This window comes from Gouania willdenowi, chromosome 4 (assembly GCF_900634775.1).
Source record: "Gouania willdenowi chromosome 4, fGouWil2.1, whole genome shotgun sequence".
NCBI lineage: Eukaryota > Metazoa > Chordata > Actinopteri > Blenniiformes > Gobiesocidae > Gouania > Gouania willdenowi.
This window is the reverse complement of record NC_041047.1, coordinates 7,287,454-7,309,086: the sequence shown is the minus strand read 5'-3', so window position 1 is coordinate 7,309,086 and position 21,633 is coordinate 7,287,454. Positions and strand designations below refer to the sequence as shown.

The window sequence follows — 21,633 nt, the reverse complement described above, 5'->3', positions numbered from 1 at the left end:
TCTTTTTGGAAATCTAAATATGTTTACCCTACATTTATTCATCCAGAAAATGAACTTATCTTACCTTAACCTTCTAAAGCAGAGGTAGGAAACTTTTATCACAGCGAGGCCACAAAAATGTGTTTGTTTGATCAGAGGGTCACATGATCAACATTCATGTCAGCATTTTGAATAATTAGCAATCTGAGCATTAATACAGGAAAGAACAAAGAGTTTTGTAGTAATTTTGTGTGTTTTTTCTCTCATTCTGTGTATGTTTGTTGTTGTCTTGCTCGTTGTGATGCATTTAGTGCATTTCTGTTGTCTGTTTGTGTACTTTTCCTGTAAAATATATGTTTCTTGGAGACATATTGTGTATTTGTGCTGCCATTTTGCATTTTTTTTATTGTAATTTTTGTGTATTTCTGTTGTCGTTTTGCTTTTTGTTTGTACTGTAGGTTTAGTTATTTTTGGTATTTTTCTTGTCTTTTTGTGTACTTTTGTTTTCGGTTTCTGTAATATATATTATTCTGAGTAGTTTTTGTGTATTACTGTTGTTGTTTTGTTCTTTTACTGTTTTGTCCTGCAATGTTGTAATTCTTTGTGTTTTATTAATGTATTTTTGCTCTTGTTTTGTGTATTTTTCTCTCATTTTGTACATTTAGTTTGGGGGCCGCCAGTTGCCCATATCTGTTCCGTAGGCTAAGTAGGTTCAGATGTATGGTCACCCTATGATTATAGAAATTATTTTTTGTATTTTCTGCTTCACATCATGTGTAAATGCTGAGTCAATTATTCGATGTCATGTCTTTCAGTAGCTGGTGTGTTTCATCCTGCACAACACTGCCATCCTCAGGATGTCTGTGGTCACTGCAGGGTGACGTTTTTTCCTCTTGTGTCCACAGAAAGGACAGACAGCTCAATCTGCTGCTGAAAGAGCTTCTCACCCAGACATCCTGGAGCTTCTGATGAACCAAACGGAACCCTCTGAGTCCTCCTCAGACCTGCTGTGATCCTCGTCCACCTCCATGGCCTCTCTGTGACTGACACAGGGTGAGAAACCTCACAGGAAACCTGAAAATCACATTTGATCTTTGAGTTTAGAGCCCCGTCTGTTTTACACCTGGTAATGAATATGCTGCTCAAACAGGAAGTGGATCTGAGACGCATTGATGGACGTGACGTTAATAAAACAAGGCGTTGGTCTATCAGGCCCAACAGACGAGAGAGTGAGTGGAAGAAAAAGAATAATAAGCACACAATCTATCATTTTTATATGGATAAATATTAAAATAAATAAAACATTTCTATTTTTTATTTATGACATTGACATTTTTTTTCCTTTTCATACTTGGACGTAAGCCATTACAGAGCGACTCGTCCATTGTGGAATGTTATTCTAACAGATTATAATCGTACAGTAAAAGCAGAAGTTTTATTTTCTACTGCACTTTTTATACATGTTTGTGTACAATGAAGCGTTATAATATGTGCCCAGCATAGAATATAAATGTAAATCCAAAGTTTTGTTAGGAGTATTAGAGTAGAAACTGTGGCCAGTATTTGGTGTGGAGCTTTTGCCATTGGTTGATTCGTTTGTTCATGAATGAGTTATGGGTTTTTGTCGTATGTCGGGCAATAATCAGTCACACGCAGTTTTGATAAAAGATATCCACGTTATTTATAAACACAACTACGGAAGAGGATTAGGGCCAATTTTGATTGGGAAAATAATTTTGGGCAAATCAAATCAAGAATAAAGTCGAAATGTTGAGATTAAAATCAAAATTTCAAACTCAAAATACAATATCTGAACAGTTTATTTTCTTGACAATATTACAACGCCGTGTTTATGAGCTAAGCAAGAAATCATCTCCTGGTTATTAATTAAACCCTTCTTTGAAGTATAATTTAAGACAGTATTTTTTAACCTTGGGGTCGGGACCCCATGTGTGGTCACCTAGAATTAAAAGGGAGTCGCCTGAAATGTCTAGTAAATGGTATAACTTCTTCAATTTTTTAATTTTGAATTTTTTTAATTATTATTATTTTTTCAAATACACATCACACACAATACAATAAATATCAAATATCTGTATCCTACACTTAAACTTTCTTGGTGTCATACTTGTCACTAGTCCTGGCTACTCTGTATTTGTAACACACTTCAATAAACATGATCAAAAACTAATTCTAGAAAAAGAAAATGCATCTGGGGTCATAGGACATTTGTGATATTAAAACGAGGTCACGACCCAAAAAAGGTTGAGAACCTCTGGTTTAACACATTCATTGATACATGGCATTTTGTAGAATTGCACCTCATCAGCTTCCCTGGATTTGACTTCATTAGCAAACCTTCGACTTTTATCACAATATTGTTTTGAAGTTTTTTTTTTTTTTAAATTTCCACTTAAATCTCGACATTTCAACTTTATTCTTGATTTGGCCAAAGTTATTTTCTCCATCGAAATTGTCCCTAATCCTCTGCCGTACACAACTGACCAGAATGAAGCTGCTTCTTAGGAATGCTGCACTGTTTTTACAAATGTGGCCTAAAATATTTGAAATGTATCAATTAGAAGATCAATGCCAAACAAAACGCATTATTTTACACCATATTCATTTTATTAACTTTTAAAAATGGGACTAGTTTACGGTTTTAGAGCCTGTGCACCGCCATGTTGAAATGATGACGTGATCAGCCCCTTTCAGTTCATTGAGTTCTATATGAGTGAAGCATTCAGGATCATTTAGCAGCTTTTTCAGTCACAATGACAACTTGTGCTGCTTTGTGTTGCTCTAAAAATCAGTAAAAGTTAATAAACCGATGTAAACCTCTTGTTTACCGAAATTTAATTAAAAAAATCCATGACCTGAAGAAATCTGTGACCACAGGGGGCGACAGTTCAAACTCTGCTGTTTCATAGATGGCATGAAGAAGAGAAGAAGCGCAAAAGATCCAGATATTTAAACCAAACCTTCAACCATTTCTGACAAGAACATGGATTTTTTGCAGCAGACAGATTCTTGGGTCGGCATTAATGAGCAGCAGTGAATCCTGGTTGTCTGTATTTAATGCACACGGAGCTCTTCTTCTGTTCTTCATGCCGTCTACGAAACCGCAGAGTTGGAACTGTCGCCTCCTGCGCTCACAGATTTTTTCAGGGCACGAATTTTGTTTATCAAATTTTGGTAAACAAAAAAGGTTTGCATCAACTTTTTTTTAAACTTTTACTGATTTTTAGAGCAACCCAAAGCAGCACAAGTTGTCATTTTTACTGAAAAAGCTGCTAAATGATACCGAATTCTTCACTCATATAGAACTCAATAAAGGGGCTAATCACGTCACAAATGATGTCATTTCAAAATGGCGTCGCACAGACTCTCAAACGGTAAACTAGTCCCAGTTTTAAAAGTTAATAAAACAAATATGGTGTAAAATAATGCGTTTGGTTAGACATAGATCTTCTAATAAGGACATTTCAAAGGTTGTAGGCCACATATGTAAAAACAATGGAGGATCCTTTAATAGGAAGCAGAAAGCGCTACATGCTGGACATTTACAGAACTGAACCAAGGTTTGCCTTTGTTCTCCCGCTCATTACAAATGTAAAGGTATGCAACAGTGAGAATAAACGTCTGAACCACATATGGACCCATTTGATCTTAAGTGAGGTGATTTTAGGCGTGAAAGAATCTGTTTAAACATTATTGTTCCCTAATTCCAGCAAGTTCATTTTGTCTTCTTTTTTTGAAATAACATGTTAAGGTTTCATTTATTCAGACAACTTTTTTTCAGGAAATTTGTCTCCTGGCATGTTTCAACTGCCAACTGTCAGTCTTCCTCCGAGGTGATTGCTTTGATGTATCCCTACGCATTCTTCATAGCATCAAAGCATCTGCTGATCGCTTTGATGAAACCTTAGCATATTATTGTGCCCTAATTTGCACTTCCACATGTAAACGATCTATACGGTATGTATGATCCGACAATAGCCAAGCAATGAATTTCAGATTTCAGTCCCTGCAGGACTTTAAACTTCAAAATTTGTACGAAATGATTGTACTAAAAAACAGAAATAAGACTTTTTTACACAATTACATGTGATAAAAGCCCAGAAAAATTGCGAACCCATGCAGATATTGTGGTTTCATTTAATTTGGAGGGAGTGAGATATCTACGACTGAATTATTTTGTAATTATGCAATGATTTATGTTTTCTGTCATTTTTACTTTCTCCTGTGAAACTAAAGGTTTTTCATTTTAATCACTTGGTATTTCTACATAAGATCTTGTTTTTCGCTGTGAAGTGTTGTTTTTGTGTAAAGCTGGTGGAGAAGATACATTTTAAATGAGATTAATCCATTGCGTAATATATTGTAGGTCATTTGGTTAAAAAAAAATGTAAAAGGTTGAATGTTGCCGCAAGAAAGTTTATTTCAATCTCCACTGTAAACACTTGGTTTATTAACTTTATGGGTAAAGTTCCTTGTCGTGCATTGTGGGATGTGGAGTCCTGTAAATGCATAGAAGTGTTTTTTTTTTTTTTTTTTTTTTTTTCTTCATTCTCACTGTGATTTCTTGTGTTAAGCCCCCAAAAACTCTGCCAAAGTGACTTCCCGACACATTTCTGGTGTTTTCACTGAAAATTGTAACAAAAACAATGATAGATGTTTATTAGAGTCGAGCCAATCACCATCATCCTTGTCTGGAGAAGAAGAAAGACAAGAAATCACCGTAAGAATGAAGAAAATAAAACAATGCGTCCATTTATGGGACTCCACATCCCACAATGCAATGCGGAAAACTTCACCGAGTGTTTAGAGTGGAGATCAAAACAAACTTTCGAGCAGAATTTCTTTTTTACATTTTTTTGCATTTTATTGATGCATGAGAGCTACAAAAAAAACAAAAACAAAAGTGTTTTCTTCATCAGTTTTAAACCTGAACAAACAGATGTGTTTCACTTTGTTGAAGAATCAAAGTGTTTTTTTCAATCATTTTATCAGTTCTTTATCAGATACAAATGCACTTTGTGTTTAATCTGGTGACATTTGCTTCATGTTATAAACGAGTGGATTTAATCTGTTGCTCAGCTGTCTGTGAATGGGTGATTTATGGAGTGATCCTCTAATCCAGGGTCCTTTTATTGTAATAATCTCAAACATGGCTGTTAATAAAAACCAACTAATACAGATTTTATAGATTAATACTATCAATGTGCCAACATAAATATTATATAAATTACAGAAAAATATATGTCAAAAATACAGCAAATAAAATAAAAGTTATAATATAATAATGCTTGAGATTATATATATATATATATATACATACAGTAATAATAACATTATGAAGACTGACTGCTGGGATTTTCTCTTTAAACTGTGTGAGTATTTCAGACAGTTAAAAAAATGACTACAGCTCTTTTTTTTTTTTTTTTTTTTTAACGGCCCGTATGCTCTGTGGTAGGGAGAGGATTTGGGCCACTGGGGGGAAAAACAGAACTACTAAAAATAAATAAATAAACAGATCCAGTAGTGGAAGAAAAAAAAAAAACACCATTTCATATTGTTGTCTTTTTTTTTTTTTTTTTGTCTTTATATTTTGTGTTTTAATTTTTTTTCAAGTCTTAATCTTTTCAGTCTTAATTTTGTTGTTGTTGTTTTTCTACATTTTTTTTTAAAAAAATATATATTTTTAGTCTTAGGCTTTTTTTGTTGTTTTTTTGGTCTTACCTTTTTTTTTTTAGATTTTATTTTTTCATTTTTTTCATTTTCATCTGGTTCTATTTCCGGATGCCTGCAAGCTCCTCTAGGATGAAAGGAGAAAATGAACAAAAACAAGACTAGAAAAAAAAAAAGTTCAGGCCAAAAAATAAAAAAGTCAAGGCTAAAAATAAAAATAAAAAATCAAGGAAAAAAAAAAAAATAGAACATGATTTATTCCACTACTGGATCTGTTTATGCTTTTATTTAATTTAGTTTTTGTTTTCAGTGGTGACATGGAAAACAGGGTCATGTGGAAGTGAACTCAGAACATGTGATAGTAAAGATGTTTTTGCACCAATAATCGTATCGATTCACCTTGATTCTCATTAGTTTTGGATTCAAATGATCTGAAGCTTATTTGTTGAGTCACAAAGTAGCACAAGTTCCCCACAGCAATGATGTTTACACTGTTTACAAAGTCAAAACTTTACGTCTTTTTTTTATATATATACATTTTCCGATGAGTCTCAGCATCCCATAATAAACACAAGCAAAACAAAACAAAAAAAAAAGACCATGATCAGGTCTGGTTTCTGGTCTTCCTGTGCCTGCAGAATAAATGAATAAAAAAAAATATATATATATATATATATTAAAATCAGATGTAAGCAGAAATCAAATATTTGACATATGGGTTTGGATATAAAAATATATATAAATACTAGCTTGTCTGTGTAAATCCAGCCCAACATGTAACAAAGTATTCTGAAGAGTGTAAAACACGTATTGTCTGAGAGTTCCTCCAAAAGTATATGAAATATTTATTCCAAATATTCTATTTTTTACCATATATATATAAATATATATAATACCTATGTATGCATGGATATATAATCAAGTGATACTACTAAAGGGAAATATGGGATGGTTGACAGTCGTACTGGGTGTTCCCTGATGATGTGATCATGTGACTTTTGTCCTTGACTGGTTGTAGTGGTCATGTGACTTCACGAGGTTGTTGACTGTTACGTGTTTGTGTTCCAAGGGGATGAAAATTGGACACTGGCACAGAGTGAAATGTAAAAACATATATTATACAGCTAACTGTAACATTTCTTGTACATTGGATATCTATGTTAACAACTGGAGACCTACCTATGAATAAAGAAATATTTAAAATCCAAATGATTTGGTTTCTATTATTATTATTATTATTATCATTATTTTTAAATAAATATATATATATATTTTTTTTTTTTTGACGTTTGATGTCATGTATTTTTCTGAATAATGTATTTTTTGTGTTTTTCTGTTGTAGTTTTGTTTATTTTAGTAGTAGTTTTGTGTGTATTAGTGTATTTTTAGTGTTTTAATTGTATTTTGTGTATTTTTCCATATAAAATTTGTTTTGTGTAGTTAATTTGTGTGTTTGTGTTTGAATTTTGGGTAATTTTGTTCTCAGATTGTGTTCTTAGAGTAATTTTTGTATCTTTCTGTTCTCGTTTTGTTTGTTTTTGTAGTAGTTTTGTGTGTTTTTGGAGTACTTTTTGAGTTTTAATTGTCTTTTTTGTATTTCCGTAGTCCTTTTGTGTATTTTTCCATGTCTTGAACATTGGATATCTATGTTAAGAACTGGTGACCTACCTATGCATAAAGAAATTTTTAAAATTCAAATGATTTGGTTTAAATTACTTGATTTAATTTTTTAAATAAACACGTTTTTTTTTTTGTTTTTTTTTTTTTTAAACATAATAACTATATGTAGAAAACATAACTGTATACAAATATGGTGTGATCTGTTTACAGGTAACATTCTGTGTACGTTTGATGTCTTGTGTATTATTTAACACTATTGTTGCTATTTTTCCCACTATTACTATCATTGCTACCGTTAATATAGACTTTTTTGCTTTATTCTCGATCCTGTTATTATTGACTATTTTTTTTTTTATGCATCTAATTACTGAACCAAATGTGGAAATATTTCTTGAGTATTAAAAAGTATTCTTTAGCATAAAAGGTATGTTAAGTGACCAGCAGATGGCAGTATAACTGTGTCGACCAATAAGAGAAGAAGATATTCCTTCATGTTGTCACGTGTAACAACATAAACTGAACACCTGCTGGAAACAAGAGGAAGAACAGAAAAGGTATTCTTGCGTTTGTTTTTGTTGTGTCCTTTCATATTTATTTGTGCGTTTTTGTTGTCGTTTTGTTACTTATTTTAAATTAGTATTTAAATAATTTTTTTTCTTTATTTTTGCATCAGTTTTGTTTTTTTCTGTCATTTTGTATATGTTTGATGGTGTTTCCTGTATTTTTCTGAATAACGTATGGTTTATGGTGTCATTTTTGTTTCTTTTTATTGTCCTTTTGTTCATTTTAGTAGTAGTGGTGTGTGCTTTTAGCATATTTTCCTGTCTTTTGTGTATTTTTTCATATAACATGTTTTTGGGATTCATTTTGTGTATTTGTGCTGTAAGTTTGTTTGTGTAGTAATTCTGTGTTTTGGAAGTTATTTTTGTGTGTTTTTATGTCATTCGGTGTATGTTTTGTGTATTTTTTTTTGAATAATGTATGTTTTTTGGTGTCATTTTTGTGTCTGTTGTTGTTTTGTTTATTTTAGTGGTAGTTGTGTGTGTTTTTAGCATATTGTTTGTGTTTTAATTGTCTTGTGTATTTCTGTTGTCCTTTTATTGTTTTTTTCATATAGCATCTGTTTTTGGGAGTTATTTCGTGTAGGTGTGCTTCAATTTTGTTTGTGTAGTAGTTTTGTGTTTTGGAAGTTATTTTTTTGTGCGTTTTTCTGTCATTCGGTGCATGATTGTTTTGTGTATTTTTCTGAATAATGTATGGTTTTTGCTTTGGCGTCATATTGTTTGTGTTTTGTGTATTTCTGTCGTCCTTTTGTGAATCTTTCCATATAATGTATGCTTTTTTGTGTGTTTGTGATGTAATTGTGTTTATTTGTATAGTAGTTTTGTGTATTTCTGGAGTCATTGTTTGTGTTTTTCTTGTTTTTTGTGTATTCTTTGACACATTTTGTGTAGTTTTGCAGTCATTTTGTACGTTTACTTTGGGGGCCAACAGTTTCTACTTAAGAGCCACACATTCCTAATTATTTGTAACCCCCAGGTTCTCTCAGTTGATCCCCAGATGAGAGGCATCTGATTGGATCACAGATAGATTATTTCATTGCATTGCAGTCCAATCAGATGGGAGTAAATGAAATCAGTGTTGGGGCGTGATCGGTTTACTTTGAACAATTATCTTGCTTAACCTTTGTTACGCCGCGCCTCTCCGGCTGCAATCAGCAATCAGCATAAAACACTTGAACGCTCATAACATCATATCAATAATTGACATCCACCAACAGACCTGAGACGAAGCTGATGCTGTTGCTGAAGTCGTTTTTAAAGCTCCACTTTTCTTCTGAGTGTTTTTTTTTTTTGAGGATCTTTTTTCTTTAAACCTGGTATTTGTTACAGCTTGTGTGTCAAACTCAAGGTTGGTGGGCCAAATTAGGTCCATCATAGCACCCAATCTGGCCCATGGCATTATTTTACTGTAGAAATTACAATATCAACACTGATTTTTTTAGGTGACAACTTGCTTTTTAGTCACTTATCTGTGAATTGTGATCAGCAATTTATTCCTAATATATAAAAGCCTGGCAGATGTGTCGCAATATTAGGTTAAGATGTTCACTTCTGGATTAAAGCATGACAATTTGCACATGGGGTTTGTGAGTATGCTGAATCCATTTTTAAAGGGGTATATACGCTGGCAAACCAACGGTTCCCACTCAAAATCCAGAAATCCAACATATCCACCATCCGTATTATTAATTTGGATTATTTGTCATAACTTTGTTTTTGTTTGACATAGAAGCATGATCTCAGTGGCAAATTATAGGTTTTCAGGGTCAAGGAATTCAATAATCTATCTTAAAGTACCGTGAATTGGCCGTCATCCGTATTGCCAATTTCAATCTTACCATAACTTTGGTTCTGATAGATGTAGAAACATGATCTTTGCGGCAAAACGTAGGTTTTTTGGGTCAAAGATTGTCATGAAATAGCTTAAAATATTGCATCCAGAGCAATATATAACATGGACACATATATACTTATTTATACTGTACACATGGAAAGGGTGAAATTGTGATTTCTTTGCAGACACAACTGTGTATGACAAAGATGCTTTTTAAAGGGTGAATCATTTGATTTATGTCACCATCAAAACATTAATTGATAAATCTATTTTCATTTATTTCTCATGGAGATTATATCCATTGTGATCCTGGTGCATGTCTGCATGAGACTTATTAATCTGATGTGTTTATTTTTGCAACACTTGCCGACTTGTACAATGATTAAAGTCAAACTTTTGATATAGATATCTGATTAATATTTGAATGAACGTAACAAATGTTTCAATTATTTTCAGGAACATATGTGGATCCCATTAAAAAATGGATTCATACTAATGCTGGGCGATATGTCGATATTTTAATTTATCTTGATACATCACACGGGACATCGTTTATATTGATAGTTCATTCTGCGTTAAGATATCAATACATTTATTTAAATTGGCCACAAGTCTGCACCTATTTCTCTTCTCTCTCTTGCGTCTGGCTCACACACACAGCCACTGTGCCCTACAAAAAAATGAGTGAAAACTTGGCTTACCATATAGCTGAAGACATGGTCCCCATATTAAGAAAGTCTATGACATGCTCAGTAAAACACTGTGTGCGAGCGCGCTGTAGAGATCCAGAGGTCTCTGCGGGTCGATAACGTTATAAACAGGACTCAAAACAACTCGTTACGTCACACTGTATGATTATTGTATGCGGGGAAGCTCAAACACTGTTTCTATGTCGTTTCAGACAGGACGGTAACAGTAAAGTAACATAAAACTCTGTCCATGGGCTCAGTACAAATCAGGAAGAAGACAGGTCTGACTCAACTTTGATCTTAGTTACCATGGCTCCCTTAAAGGGACAGTCCTCAGAAGGCCATCATTACAGTGCGTGTGTTAGTAGTGGTAATATATTATATATTCTGTATGCCACTTTGGATAATAGTATCTGATAAATTCACAATTGTCAGTAATAATAAATAAATAATTAATAGTTAATTGCAATAAAAAAATAACTGTATTTGTTTTCTAACTTTTTACATTGTTCTCTACACCTCTGTTAAAACAGGTCCCTGTGTGACATTTGGCATGTGGCTTTAACTGACTTACTACTGCGTGGTTAGCTCCCAATTTCAGTTTTAATTGTAATGTAAATTAAAACTGAAATTGGGAGCTAACCACGCAGTTGTGCGGACCTTTTTTCTTAGCATCTTTGGACCTTTTTGATCCAGCACACTGCCTCAAAAAAAAGTGTTTTTTGATTGTGCTTTAACTGACTTACCCTATTTTAACTGTTTGCCTCTGAAAAAAAGAAACTAAGAGTAGCCGAAGCGGTAAGCTGCTGACGCCAATGGGGTTCTAAATAAACAGGTACGCTATGCTACAGAGGAATTACAGAGAAAACATCAATATATTGAGTATTGTCATTCTGGTTTGATTGTAAGCATCAAAGCATCATCTCAAGGCAAGGGCAAAATATCAAGATGTATATTGTGATATAGCTTTAGAATATTGAGGTATTTAAAATAGGGTGATATCGCCCAGCCCTAATTCATATTGTAATGGTAGAATTATATGCACATTATAATTCTCAGCTTATAGATGTCATTATAGATGCTGTATGTATATTTCTCCCTCCTTTCATTTCAGAGCTCCATTTCCCCAGTCTTATGTCTTCCTCAGGCAAGTTCACAAAAACATGCCAAACTATCCTAAAACAAAGCACATGCAGGTGTCCCTTCTCCTCTGTTATGTGATTAGCCAATCGTAGCATCCCCCCCACACACACAACATCTCATCTGTACCTTTTTTTCCATGTCAGAGCTCTGGAATAAAATCCACAAAAGATATTTTGGTCTATTTTGACAATAGTTCATGAGACATATAGTGTATGCTTGAAGATTTCCAAAACCATTTGGTGTCAGAAGTGGGATTGGCAGAAGTGGACGTCGGTGGATGCGGGACTCGGTGGTTTGCAATCTGGGATACTCACCTCAACTCATCCTTACGTCGATCGTTTTCAAGACGAGGGAACCGAGGTCCAGCTGATACCCGACGGAGACTTCACCACCATCCAAACAAACTCAAATGCACAACTTGTCTGGTGAGATAACATTTTTTATTTTTTTCTCCCCTTTTCACCTGTGTTTCCTTCTTGGATTTTTTTTCCTTTTTTTTCCCCTTATCTGAAAGTCGACTGTAGGTGCTCCCCCTGCTAACCCTGTGTGTGTCAGAGCACTGATTGTGAATTAACCCCAAAAAATTAAAACAGGATAAGTATACATTAAACAAAGCGGAGATTAGACTTTGTCCTCATATATGTATATGTATATATATATATATATATATACAAACAAAGTGGAGGTTAGACTTTGTCCTCATATATGTATATGTATATATATATATATATATATACAAACAAAGTGGAGGTTAGATTTTGTCCTCATATATGTATATGTATATATATATATATATATATATACAAACAAAGTGGAGGTTAGACTTTGTCCTCATATACAGTATGTATACCCTAATATATATTTATATATATATATATAAACAAAGCGAAGGTTAGACTTTGTCCTCATATGTATACCGTAGTATGTATATATATATACAGTATATATATATATATATATGTGTATAAACAAAGCAGAGATTAGACTTTGCCCTCATATATGTATACCCGTGTATATATATATATAAATATATACAAACAAAGCGGAGGTTAGACTTTGTCGTCAGGAGATCACAGAGACGTCTGTGTCTAAAATGGGTCATGAGGGTTAGAGTTAGGGGGGAAGCCTATTGTCGACAAAATGATAAACAAATATTTGGTTTGTGTTCCCTGAAAATGGGTCTTCATAAAAATTATACAATTACAAATTGCGATAATAAAATTATACAATTACAAATTGCTCTAAAAAAATAGTGAACTTGTGAAATATGCAATGAACCTAATCTACAATGTATTATGAAACCTTAAAAGGGAGAGATAGTCCTCCAACAAGCAGATGCTACAGGGCCATCACTTGTAATGCAATGTGTGTTGAAAGGCTGCTGAAGAAAACAACGACTGGGACAGGAAGTTAGGGAGAGATAGCTGATCATAAATGTAAGATGTCATCTTAAATCATTACGTGACGACTGATCATCAAACATTTTTGCATGTATCCTAAATAAAATTAATGCTAAAGCTAGAAACCAAAAGTTTTCTTATTGTGTTTTCCCTGTAACCAACTCAGAATCACACAGTGTATGTGTCTGCATAATCTTATCACCCAAAGGCGAGTACCAAATACCATATTACAGGTACAGTAGCTCCAGAGGACATAATGATGGCACTGGGACCATTCCTCATGGGAGCTCCTGACCCTCTGGTTCCACTGGTGGCCGTCGACTTAATGAACAATCAGTGGTGGTTATTATATACGCCTGTTCTTTTTTACACTGTATGATGTGAACGCCTTGATTTCCTCTGGGAGCCAAACGCCTCAATCAAAGCATGATGTTTCCAAACAAAGCCTCCATTAATACTCCATTGTACTCTCTACCTCCTATTAATTAACGCTCCGTGTTTCTCATATGAAGTCAAACATCATTTATCTCTGAAGTACAAATGATAAAATAAACACTTTCATCTCTGCTGATTAAAAGAACCACTTTGTACTGTCTGTCAAGTAAAACATCAAAATGTTAACCTCAAAGTGCATTTGATATCATGTGAAAACGAACCAAGACTGCTCTGTGGCTTTTGTAAAGTTTGTAGATATAAAATCCTCAATATAGTAAAAAAGAAACTAAATGGAATTTAAATCAATAATTATTTCATGTTTATTGTCAAAATAAATGAATTAATTTTACAGTAAGAAGCAACGTTAACGTTCTGTTTTTATGTGTTGTTTGCATGTTATCGCTAGGTCACGTGTCAAACTCAAGGCCCTGGGGCCAAATCTGGCCCTTTAGAGCATCAAATTTGGCCCGCAGGAGAAAGTAAAAATGAAGAGAAAACAATCATTGTGTAAATGAAATCCAGCAATATTTGCACGGGCTCACAGTTTTCCTGGTGCTTATATAACAGTTCCTCAAATTACTGCATAACGTTATCCATAATTAAGTAGAAATTGGTCACAAAACTTAGAAATGTAAAGTTAAGACCCTGTCTCCCACTTATTGCTTGGATATTGTTGGTTTCTTACATATTTTGTATTTCATGTATATGTAGAAGTGCAAACTAGGAAACAATAATGTTGAAATGACATGTTTTCCCCAAATAAAATCTGTGGCCCTCTTGAGATCAAACTGCTCCATATTTGGCCCCCGAACTAAAATGAGTTTAGCACTAAATAATGAGGCGATACTGAATATTTTTTTTTTCTGTATGTACGTATGTTTTTTTAAAGTTGTTTTGTGTATTTGTGCTGCAATTTTGTTTATTTTCGTAGTAGTTGTGTGAGTTTTTAACATATTTTTGTATATTTGTGTTGTCCCTTTGTGTATTTTTCCATGTAACGTATGTTTTTTGGAATCATTTTGTGTATTTGTGCTGTAAATTTGTTTATTTGTGTAGTAGTTTTCTGCGTTTTAGGAGTGTTTTTCTGTTTCTGTTTTGTGTATTTTTGTTGTCAGTTTGTGTCCTCAGTCATTTGTGTGTCTTTCTGTTGTCATTTTGTTTATTTTTGTAGTAGTTTTGTGTGTTTTAAATGTCTTTTGTGTATTTCTGTTATCCTTTTCTGTTTTTTTTTTCATACAATGTATGTTTTCCTCATGTCATTATTATTATTAATGTGTTAATGGTAAATGAGAGAGGTAAAAATTCTCGTTAGAAAAGAGTAGAAGCAGGAAGTTACCTTTGCTATACATGATCTGTCTTTTTTTTTTTTAGAACTGTTGCATATGCTCTCTTGCACATATTGTTTTTGCACATATGATTTTTGCACTGATATATTGCATCATTCTCTGACCTGGTTTTTGTGCTTTTTATTTTTGTATTCTTGTTGCTAATCAAACTGTTTTTGTTGTGACTAAACGCAACACAATTTTGTTCTGCAGTGCATCCCTGATGTTATGTTTAATGACAATAAAAGAATACATCTACTGTATATAAAAAGCGCAATAGAAAATATTTAACAGTTTGAAAATGATTAATAAAAACATTCAAACATGAAAGAAAATAGATAATATACACACGTGACGTTTTTCATTGAACGGTAGAAAAATGAATGTTAGACTGTGTGCGTCGGCCTGTTATTAAACAGTCACATTTATTCAAAGCTTTAAATCCCGATGATCAGGATTCAGATTTCTGCGAATAATCCACAGTGGGGGAAAAAACAGCAAATCAGCTCATTTCAGTGAGACTTAAAGAGCTGAGCTGTGCAAGCTGCTGTAATTGAAACTGTAACATTTATTGATTTTCTGTGAAAGTGTAAAAATGTAAAGTTAGTACTTTTTACACCGCACGAATAATCGACACACATAAAACATTGTGGAAAACACTTCACTGGGAGGAATTTAAACGAGTGATGCTGAGTGGACACACGCTTAGAGGAAACAAATGGCTGTTTAACACAGAGAGGAAGAGGAGGAGGAGGAGGAAGGCTGAAGTGGCGATTGATGGCGTCACTTTAATGATTTTACACAGACTGCATGTACATGCATGCATATGTGCATATATGAAAAGCTCTCCAAGCATAAATTGGGTATCAGGGCTGGGCGATAAAAACCAAAACTCATATCTCTGTATTTTTTCTCAAAATGGCTTTATACGATTTAAATCTCAATAATATTAATTCAAAGTTAGTCTGACCAGAAAGACAATTCTGCATTAAATTTGCTGATGCAAAATTGCAAACGGGCACATTTATTAACAAACAGTTGCACAAAATGTGTCACTTCTGGCTTTTTCTCCTAAAGGACAGCATGTGTGAGTGAGTTCTGTAGTGTGGATATTTACTGTAATTGAATATGTGTTAGGTTTACACTCACCAATACATCTAACTGAGTTATTCATTCTGTTCTGAGAAAGCACCGACTCCTAAAACAAGTATTTTAATGCATATAAGATATTGTTATAGGCAATATTGTAATTTTATATATATCGTCAAAATAGAAAACAAATTTTGGAGTCATTCTGTGTATTTTTGTTGTGGAATTGTTTGTTTTTGTGGTAGTTTTGTGTGTTTTTGGAGTAACTTTTGTTTTTCTTGCTTTTTACCCCCTGTATTTTTGTTGTCCTTTTGTGTATTTCTGGCACATTTATTAACAAACAGCATTACAATATGTGCCACTTTGGGCTTTTTTTTCAAATAAAAGGACAGCATGTGTGAGTGAGTTCTTTAGTGTGGTTTGTTTAGGGGAAGGTCTCGGTTAGAACGCACTCAGTGATCCATCTAACTGTGCTTTTCATGCTGTTCTGAGATGTAATCAAAGCAGCGACTCCTAAAACATGTGTTTTAAAACAAAATATATATATATATATATATATATATATATATATTGAACCCTAATCCTTCCTGCTAAAGGAAAGAATAATACTTCTCCACCACACTATGTAGGCTTTACACGATCAGTATTTTTGGGCCGATTCAATCATATAAATTAATTAATTTATTTTTTGTTTTGTTTTGTTCAGGTAATGACCAAATTTTTTCGGTACTACCTAATACAGTTTCAGAAACGGTACAGTCTTTCAGGACCTAAAAATGCATCATTGTGACTGTGAAGGAGTGGAAGAGTTGAAGAATTTCCATGCAGGACCTGAACATAACATTGCATGTACAAGAACGTCATGGCTCTGCTTTTTGTTGGAGATGAAGCTGCGGAGGCAGACCACACTGGAACTACGTGAAGCCTCCCTCAGCATTAGCGGAGCAGACCTGATTCCTGACTGTGGCATCGCAAAACCTGCTGTTGCTTATGGTCCGCATTCACAGGTGCCCAGTGGAGGGCGGGCGAACACACTTCTGTGTCCACCACCGCCTTGAAATGTACAGAAATGTCCGGTATGAAAGCAAAAGTAAGTGGGAGTGCATTGCTCCGCTCTAGGACTATCACCTTTAGCTAGGGTTGGGTACCGAATAGTGGCACCAATATGGCACCGGTACCGACGTAAACGGTACGAGCAAGACTGAATAAGAACGAACATTTTGGTGCCCCATTTCAGTGCTTGGTTACTGTTGGCTATAGTAAGGCATAAAAACAGGCGAAAAAATTTCAAAAGCCCAAACCTAAAATCAGAGGTAAAGTTTTAGTAAGGCAAATTTTGCAAAAATTAAAAAAAAAAAAAAAACTGAGTAAAGACCATCATTAGACCCTAAAAACTACTGCAAATATAATGCACATACTTAAACTGGGCTAAGAAAGCAGTAAGGCACAATAAATTACAAAAAACAAAAATCATCCAAAATCGGAAGTAAGGCTATAGCAAGGCATATTTTTCAAAAATTTGAAAAAAAAAAAAAAACTGAGTTAACACCATCATTAGACCCTAAAAACTACTGCAAATATAATGCACATACTTAAACTGGGCTAAGAAAGCAGTAAGGCACAATAAATGACAAAAAACAAAAATCACCCAAAATCGGAAGTAAGGCTATAGCAAGGCATATTTTTAAAAAATTTAAATAAATAAATAAATAAATTTAAAAAAATGAGTTAAGACCATCATTAGACCCTAAAAACTACTGCAAATATAATGCACATACTTAAACTGGGCTAAGAAAGCAGTAAGGCACAATAAATGGCAAAAAACAAAAATCACCCAAAATCAGAAGTAAGGCTATAGCAAGGCATATTTTTTGAAAATTAAAAAAAAAAAAAAATGAGTTAAGACCATCATTAGACCCTAAAAACTACTGCAAATATAATGCACATACTTAAACTGGGCTAAGAAAGCAGTAAGGCACAATAAATGACAAAAAACAAAAATCACCCAAAATCGGAAGTAAGGCTATAGCAAGGCATATTTTTCAAAAATTTTAAAAAAAAAAAAAACTGAGTTAAGACCATCATTAGACCCTAAAAACTACTGCAAATATAATGCACATACTTAAACTGGGCTAAGAAAGCAGTAAGGCACAATAAATGACAAAAAACAAAAATCATCCAAAATCGGAAGTAAGGCTATAGCAAGGCATATTTTTCAAAAATTTGAAAAAAAAAAAAAACTGAGTTAAGACCATCATTAGACCCTAAAAACTACTGCAAATATAATGCACATACTTAAACTGGGCTAAGAAAGCAGTAAGGCACAATAAATGACAAAAAACAAAAATCACCCAAAATCAGAAATAAGGCTATAGCAAGGCATATTTTTCAAAAATTTCAAAAAAAAAAAAAATTGAGTTAAGACCATCATTAGACCCTAAAAACTACTGCAAATATAATGCACATACTTAAACTGGGCTAAGAAAGCAGTAAGGCACAAAAAATGACAAAAAACAAAAATTACCCAAACTCGGAAGTAAGGCTATAGCAAGGCATTTTTTTCAAAAATTAAAAAAAAAAAAAACTGAGTTAAGACCATCATTAGACCCTAAAAACTACTGCAAATATAATGCACATACTTAAAATTTAAAACTTTCATGTTATTTTAGTTGAAAAACTTTACTGACAGGAATTGAACCCCTGCACTGTTGTGTCAGAGTCATAACTTCACTGACTACACTAACGCTCCACTTACTGCTAATGGTTCTCGAGGAGTATTTGACTTTTAATTTCGAGAATGAAATTTGAAAATCCTGCATTAAAGCTTGTTGCTGAGTGAATATCAGGATTTGAACCCCAAACAAATGGCAGAGTAAAGTAGTTAATGCTTCTCGACCCCACTATGTGTTCACACTACCTTTACATAACTCATGGGGTTTTGATGTGCAAGTTTGTGGATAACAAATAAAATGTCAGCTGTGCACAGAGTGAGTATTGAACCCATGCTTTGTTGATTGGAAGAGCAGTTCACACAGGGGGAGCTATAACCTGCTGCACTGTTTGCTAACAATGATTGGTGGTGTTGAAGATTCTATAGTCTAGGGTTAGAAAAAAAACAAAAAAAACTGACATGGCATTCAGCCATAATTGGAGGTAAGGCTTTGGTAAAGCATATTTTCAAAAAAAAAAAAAATTGAGTTAAGACCATCATTAGACCCTAAAAACTACTGCAAATATAATGCACATACTTAAACTGGGCTAAGAAAGCAGTAAGGCACAATAAATGACAAAAAACAAAAATCACCCAAAATCGGAAGTAAGGCTATATAGCAAGGCGTATTTTTCAAAAATTTCAAAAAAAAAAAAATTGAGTTAAGACCATCATTAGACCCTAAAAACTACTGCAAATATAATGCACATACTTAAACTGGGCTAAGAAAGCAGTAAGGCACAAAAAATGACAAAAAACAAAAATTACCCAAACTCGGAAGTAAGGCTATAGCAAGGCATAATTTCAAAAATTTAAAAAAAAAAAAAATTGAGTTAGGAACATCATTAGACCCTAAAAACTACTGCAAATATAATGCACATACTTAAACTGGGCTAAGAAAGCAGTATGGCGCAAAAAATGACAAAAATCAAAAATCACCCAAAATCGGAAGTAAGGCTATAGCAAGGCATAATTTTAAAAATTTCAAAAATTAAAATTGAGTTAAGACCATCATTAGACCCTAAATACTACTGCAAGTATAATGCACATACTTAAACTGGGCTAAGAAAGCAGTAAGGCACAATAAATGACAAAAAACAAAAATTACCCAAAATCGGAAGTAAGGCTATAGCAAGGCATATTTTTTAAAAATTAAAAAAAAAAAAAAAAACTGAGTTAAGACCATCATTAGACCCTAAAAACTACTGCAGATATAATGCACATACTTAAACTGGGCTAAGAAAGCAGTAAGGCACAAAAAATTACAAAAAACAAAAATCACCCAAAATCAGAAGTAAGGCTATAGCAAGGCATAATTTTAAAAATTTCAAAAATTAAAATTGAGTTAAGACCATCATTAGACCCTAAAAACTACTGCAAATATAATGCACATACTTAAACTGGGCTAAGAAAGCAGTAAGGCACAATAAATGACAAAAAACAAAAATCACCCAAAATCGGAAGTAAGGCTATAGCAAGGCATATTTTTTGAAAATTAAAAAAAAAAAAAAACTGAGTTAAGACCATCATTAGACCCTAAAAACTACTGCAAATATAATGCACATACTTAAACTGGGCTAAGAAAGCAGTAAGGCACAATAAATGACAAAAAACAAAAATCACCCAAAATCGGAAGTAAGGCTATAGCAAGGCATATTTTTTTCAAAAATTAAAAAAAAAAAAAATTGAGTTAGGACCATCATTAGACCCTAAAAACTACTGCAAATATAATGCACATACTTAAACTGGGCTAAGAAAGCAGTAAGGCACAAAAATTACAAAAAACAAAAATCACCCAATTCAAAAGTAAAGCTATAGCAAGGCATATTTTTCAAAAATTTCAAAAAAAAAAAAAAATGAGTTAAGACCATCATTAGACCCTAAAAACTACTGCAAATATAATGCACATACTTAAACTGGGCTAAGAAAGCAGTAAGGCACAATAAATGACAAAAAACAAAAATCACCCAAAATCGGAAGTAAGGCTATAGCAAGGCATATTTTTCAAAAATTTAAAAAAAAAAAAAACTGAGTTAAGACCATCATTAGACCCTAAAAACTACTGCAAATATAATGCACATACTTAGAATGGGCTAAGAAAGCAGTATGGCGCAAAAAATAACAAAAATAAAAAATCACCCAAAATCGGAAGTAAGGCTATAGCAAGGCATAATTTTCAAAAATTTCAAAAAAAAAAATTTGAGTTAAGACCATCATTAGACCCTAAAAACTACTGCAAATATAATGCACATACTTAAACTGGGCTAAGAAAGCAGTAAGGCACAATAAATGACAAAAAACAAAAATCACCCAAAATCGGAAGTAAGGCTATAGCAAGGCATATTTTTCAAAAATTTCAAAAAAAAAAAAAACTGAGTTAAGACCATCATTAGACCCTAAAAACTACTGCAAATATAATGCACATACTTAAACTGGGCTAAGAAAGCAGTAAGGCACAATAAATGACAAAAAACAAAAATCACCCAAAATCGGAAGTAAGGCTATAGCAAGGCATATTTTTCAAAAATTAAAAAAAAAAAAAACTGAGTTAAGACCATCATTAGACCCTAAAAACTACTGCAAATATAATGCACATACTTAAACTGGGCTAAGAAAGCAGTAAGGCACAATAAATGACAAAAAACAAAAATTACCCAAACTCGGAAGTAAGGCTATAGCAAGGCATATTTTTCAAAAATTTCAAAAAAAAAAAAAACTGAGTTTAGACCATCATTAGACCCTAAAAACTACTGCAAATATAATGCACATACTTAAACTGGGCTAAGAAAGCAGTAAGGCACAATAAATGACAAAAAACAAAAATCACCCAAAATCGGAAGTAAGGCTATAGCAAGGCATATTTTTCAAAAATTTGAAAAAAAAAAAAAACTGAGTTAAGACCATCATTAGACCCTAAAAACTACTGCAAATATAATGCACATACTTAAACTGGGCTAAGAAAGCAGTAAGGCACAATAAATGACAAAAAACAAAAATCACCCAAAATCGGAAGTAAGGCTATAGCAAGGCATATTTTTCAAAAATTTAAAAAAAAAAAAAAACTGAGTTAAGACCATCATTAGACCCTAAAAACTACTGCAATATAATGCACATACTTAAACTGGGCTAAGAAAGCAGTAAGGCACAATAAATGA

General features: G+C 33.2%; 1 protein-coding gene across 4 annotated transcripts in view; it reads left to right on the top strand.

Annotated features, from left to right (window-relative positions):
* Window positions 1–2,825, top strand: part of kank4 (KN motif and ankyrin repeat domains 4) — a 90,196-nt gene extending 87,371 nt beyond the window's left edge. For 3 of the 4 annotated variants that reach the window (XM_028443821.1, XM_028443822.1, XM_028443824.1), the window contains one exon: window positions 885–2,825. In XM_028443821.1, the coding sequence (XP_028299622.1) occupies window positions 885–992 (108 nt within the window). In that variant the 3' untranslated portion in view covers window positions 993–2,825. The remainder of the gene's footprint in view (window positions 1–884) is intronic. The other variant, XM_028443823.1, reaches the window with a different exon arrangement.
* The last annotated feature ends 18,808 nt before the right edge of the window (window positions 2,826–21,633 follow it).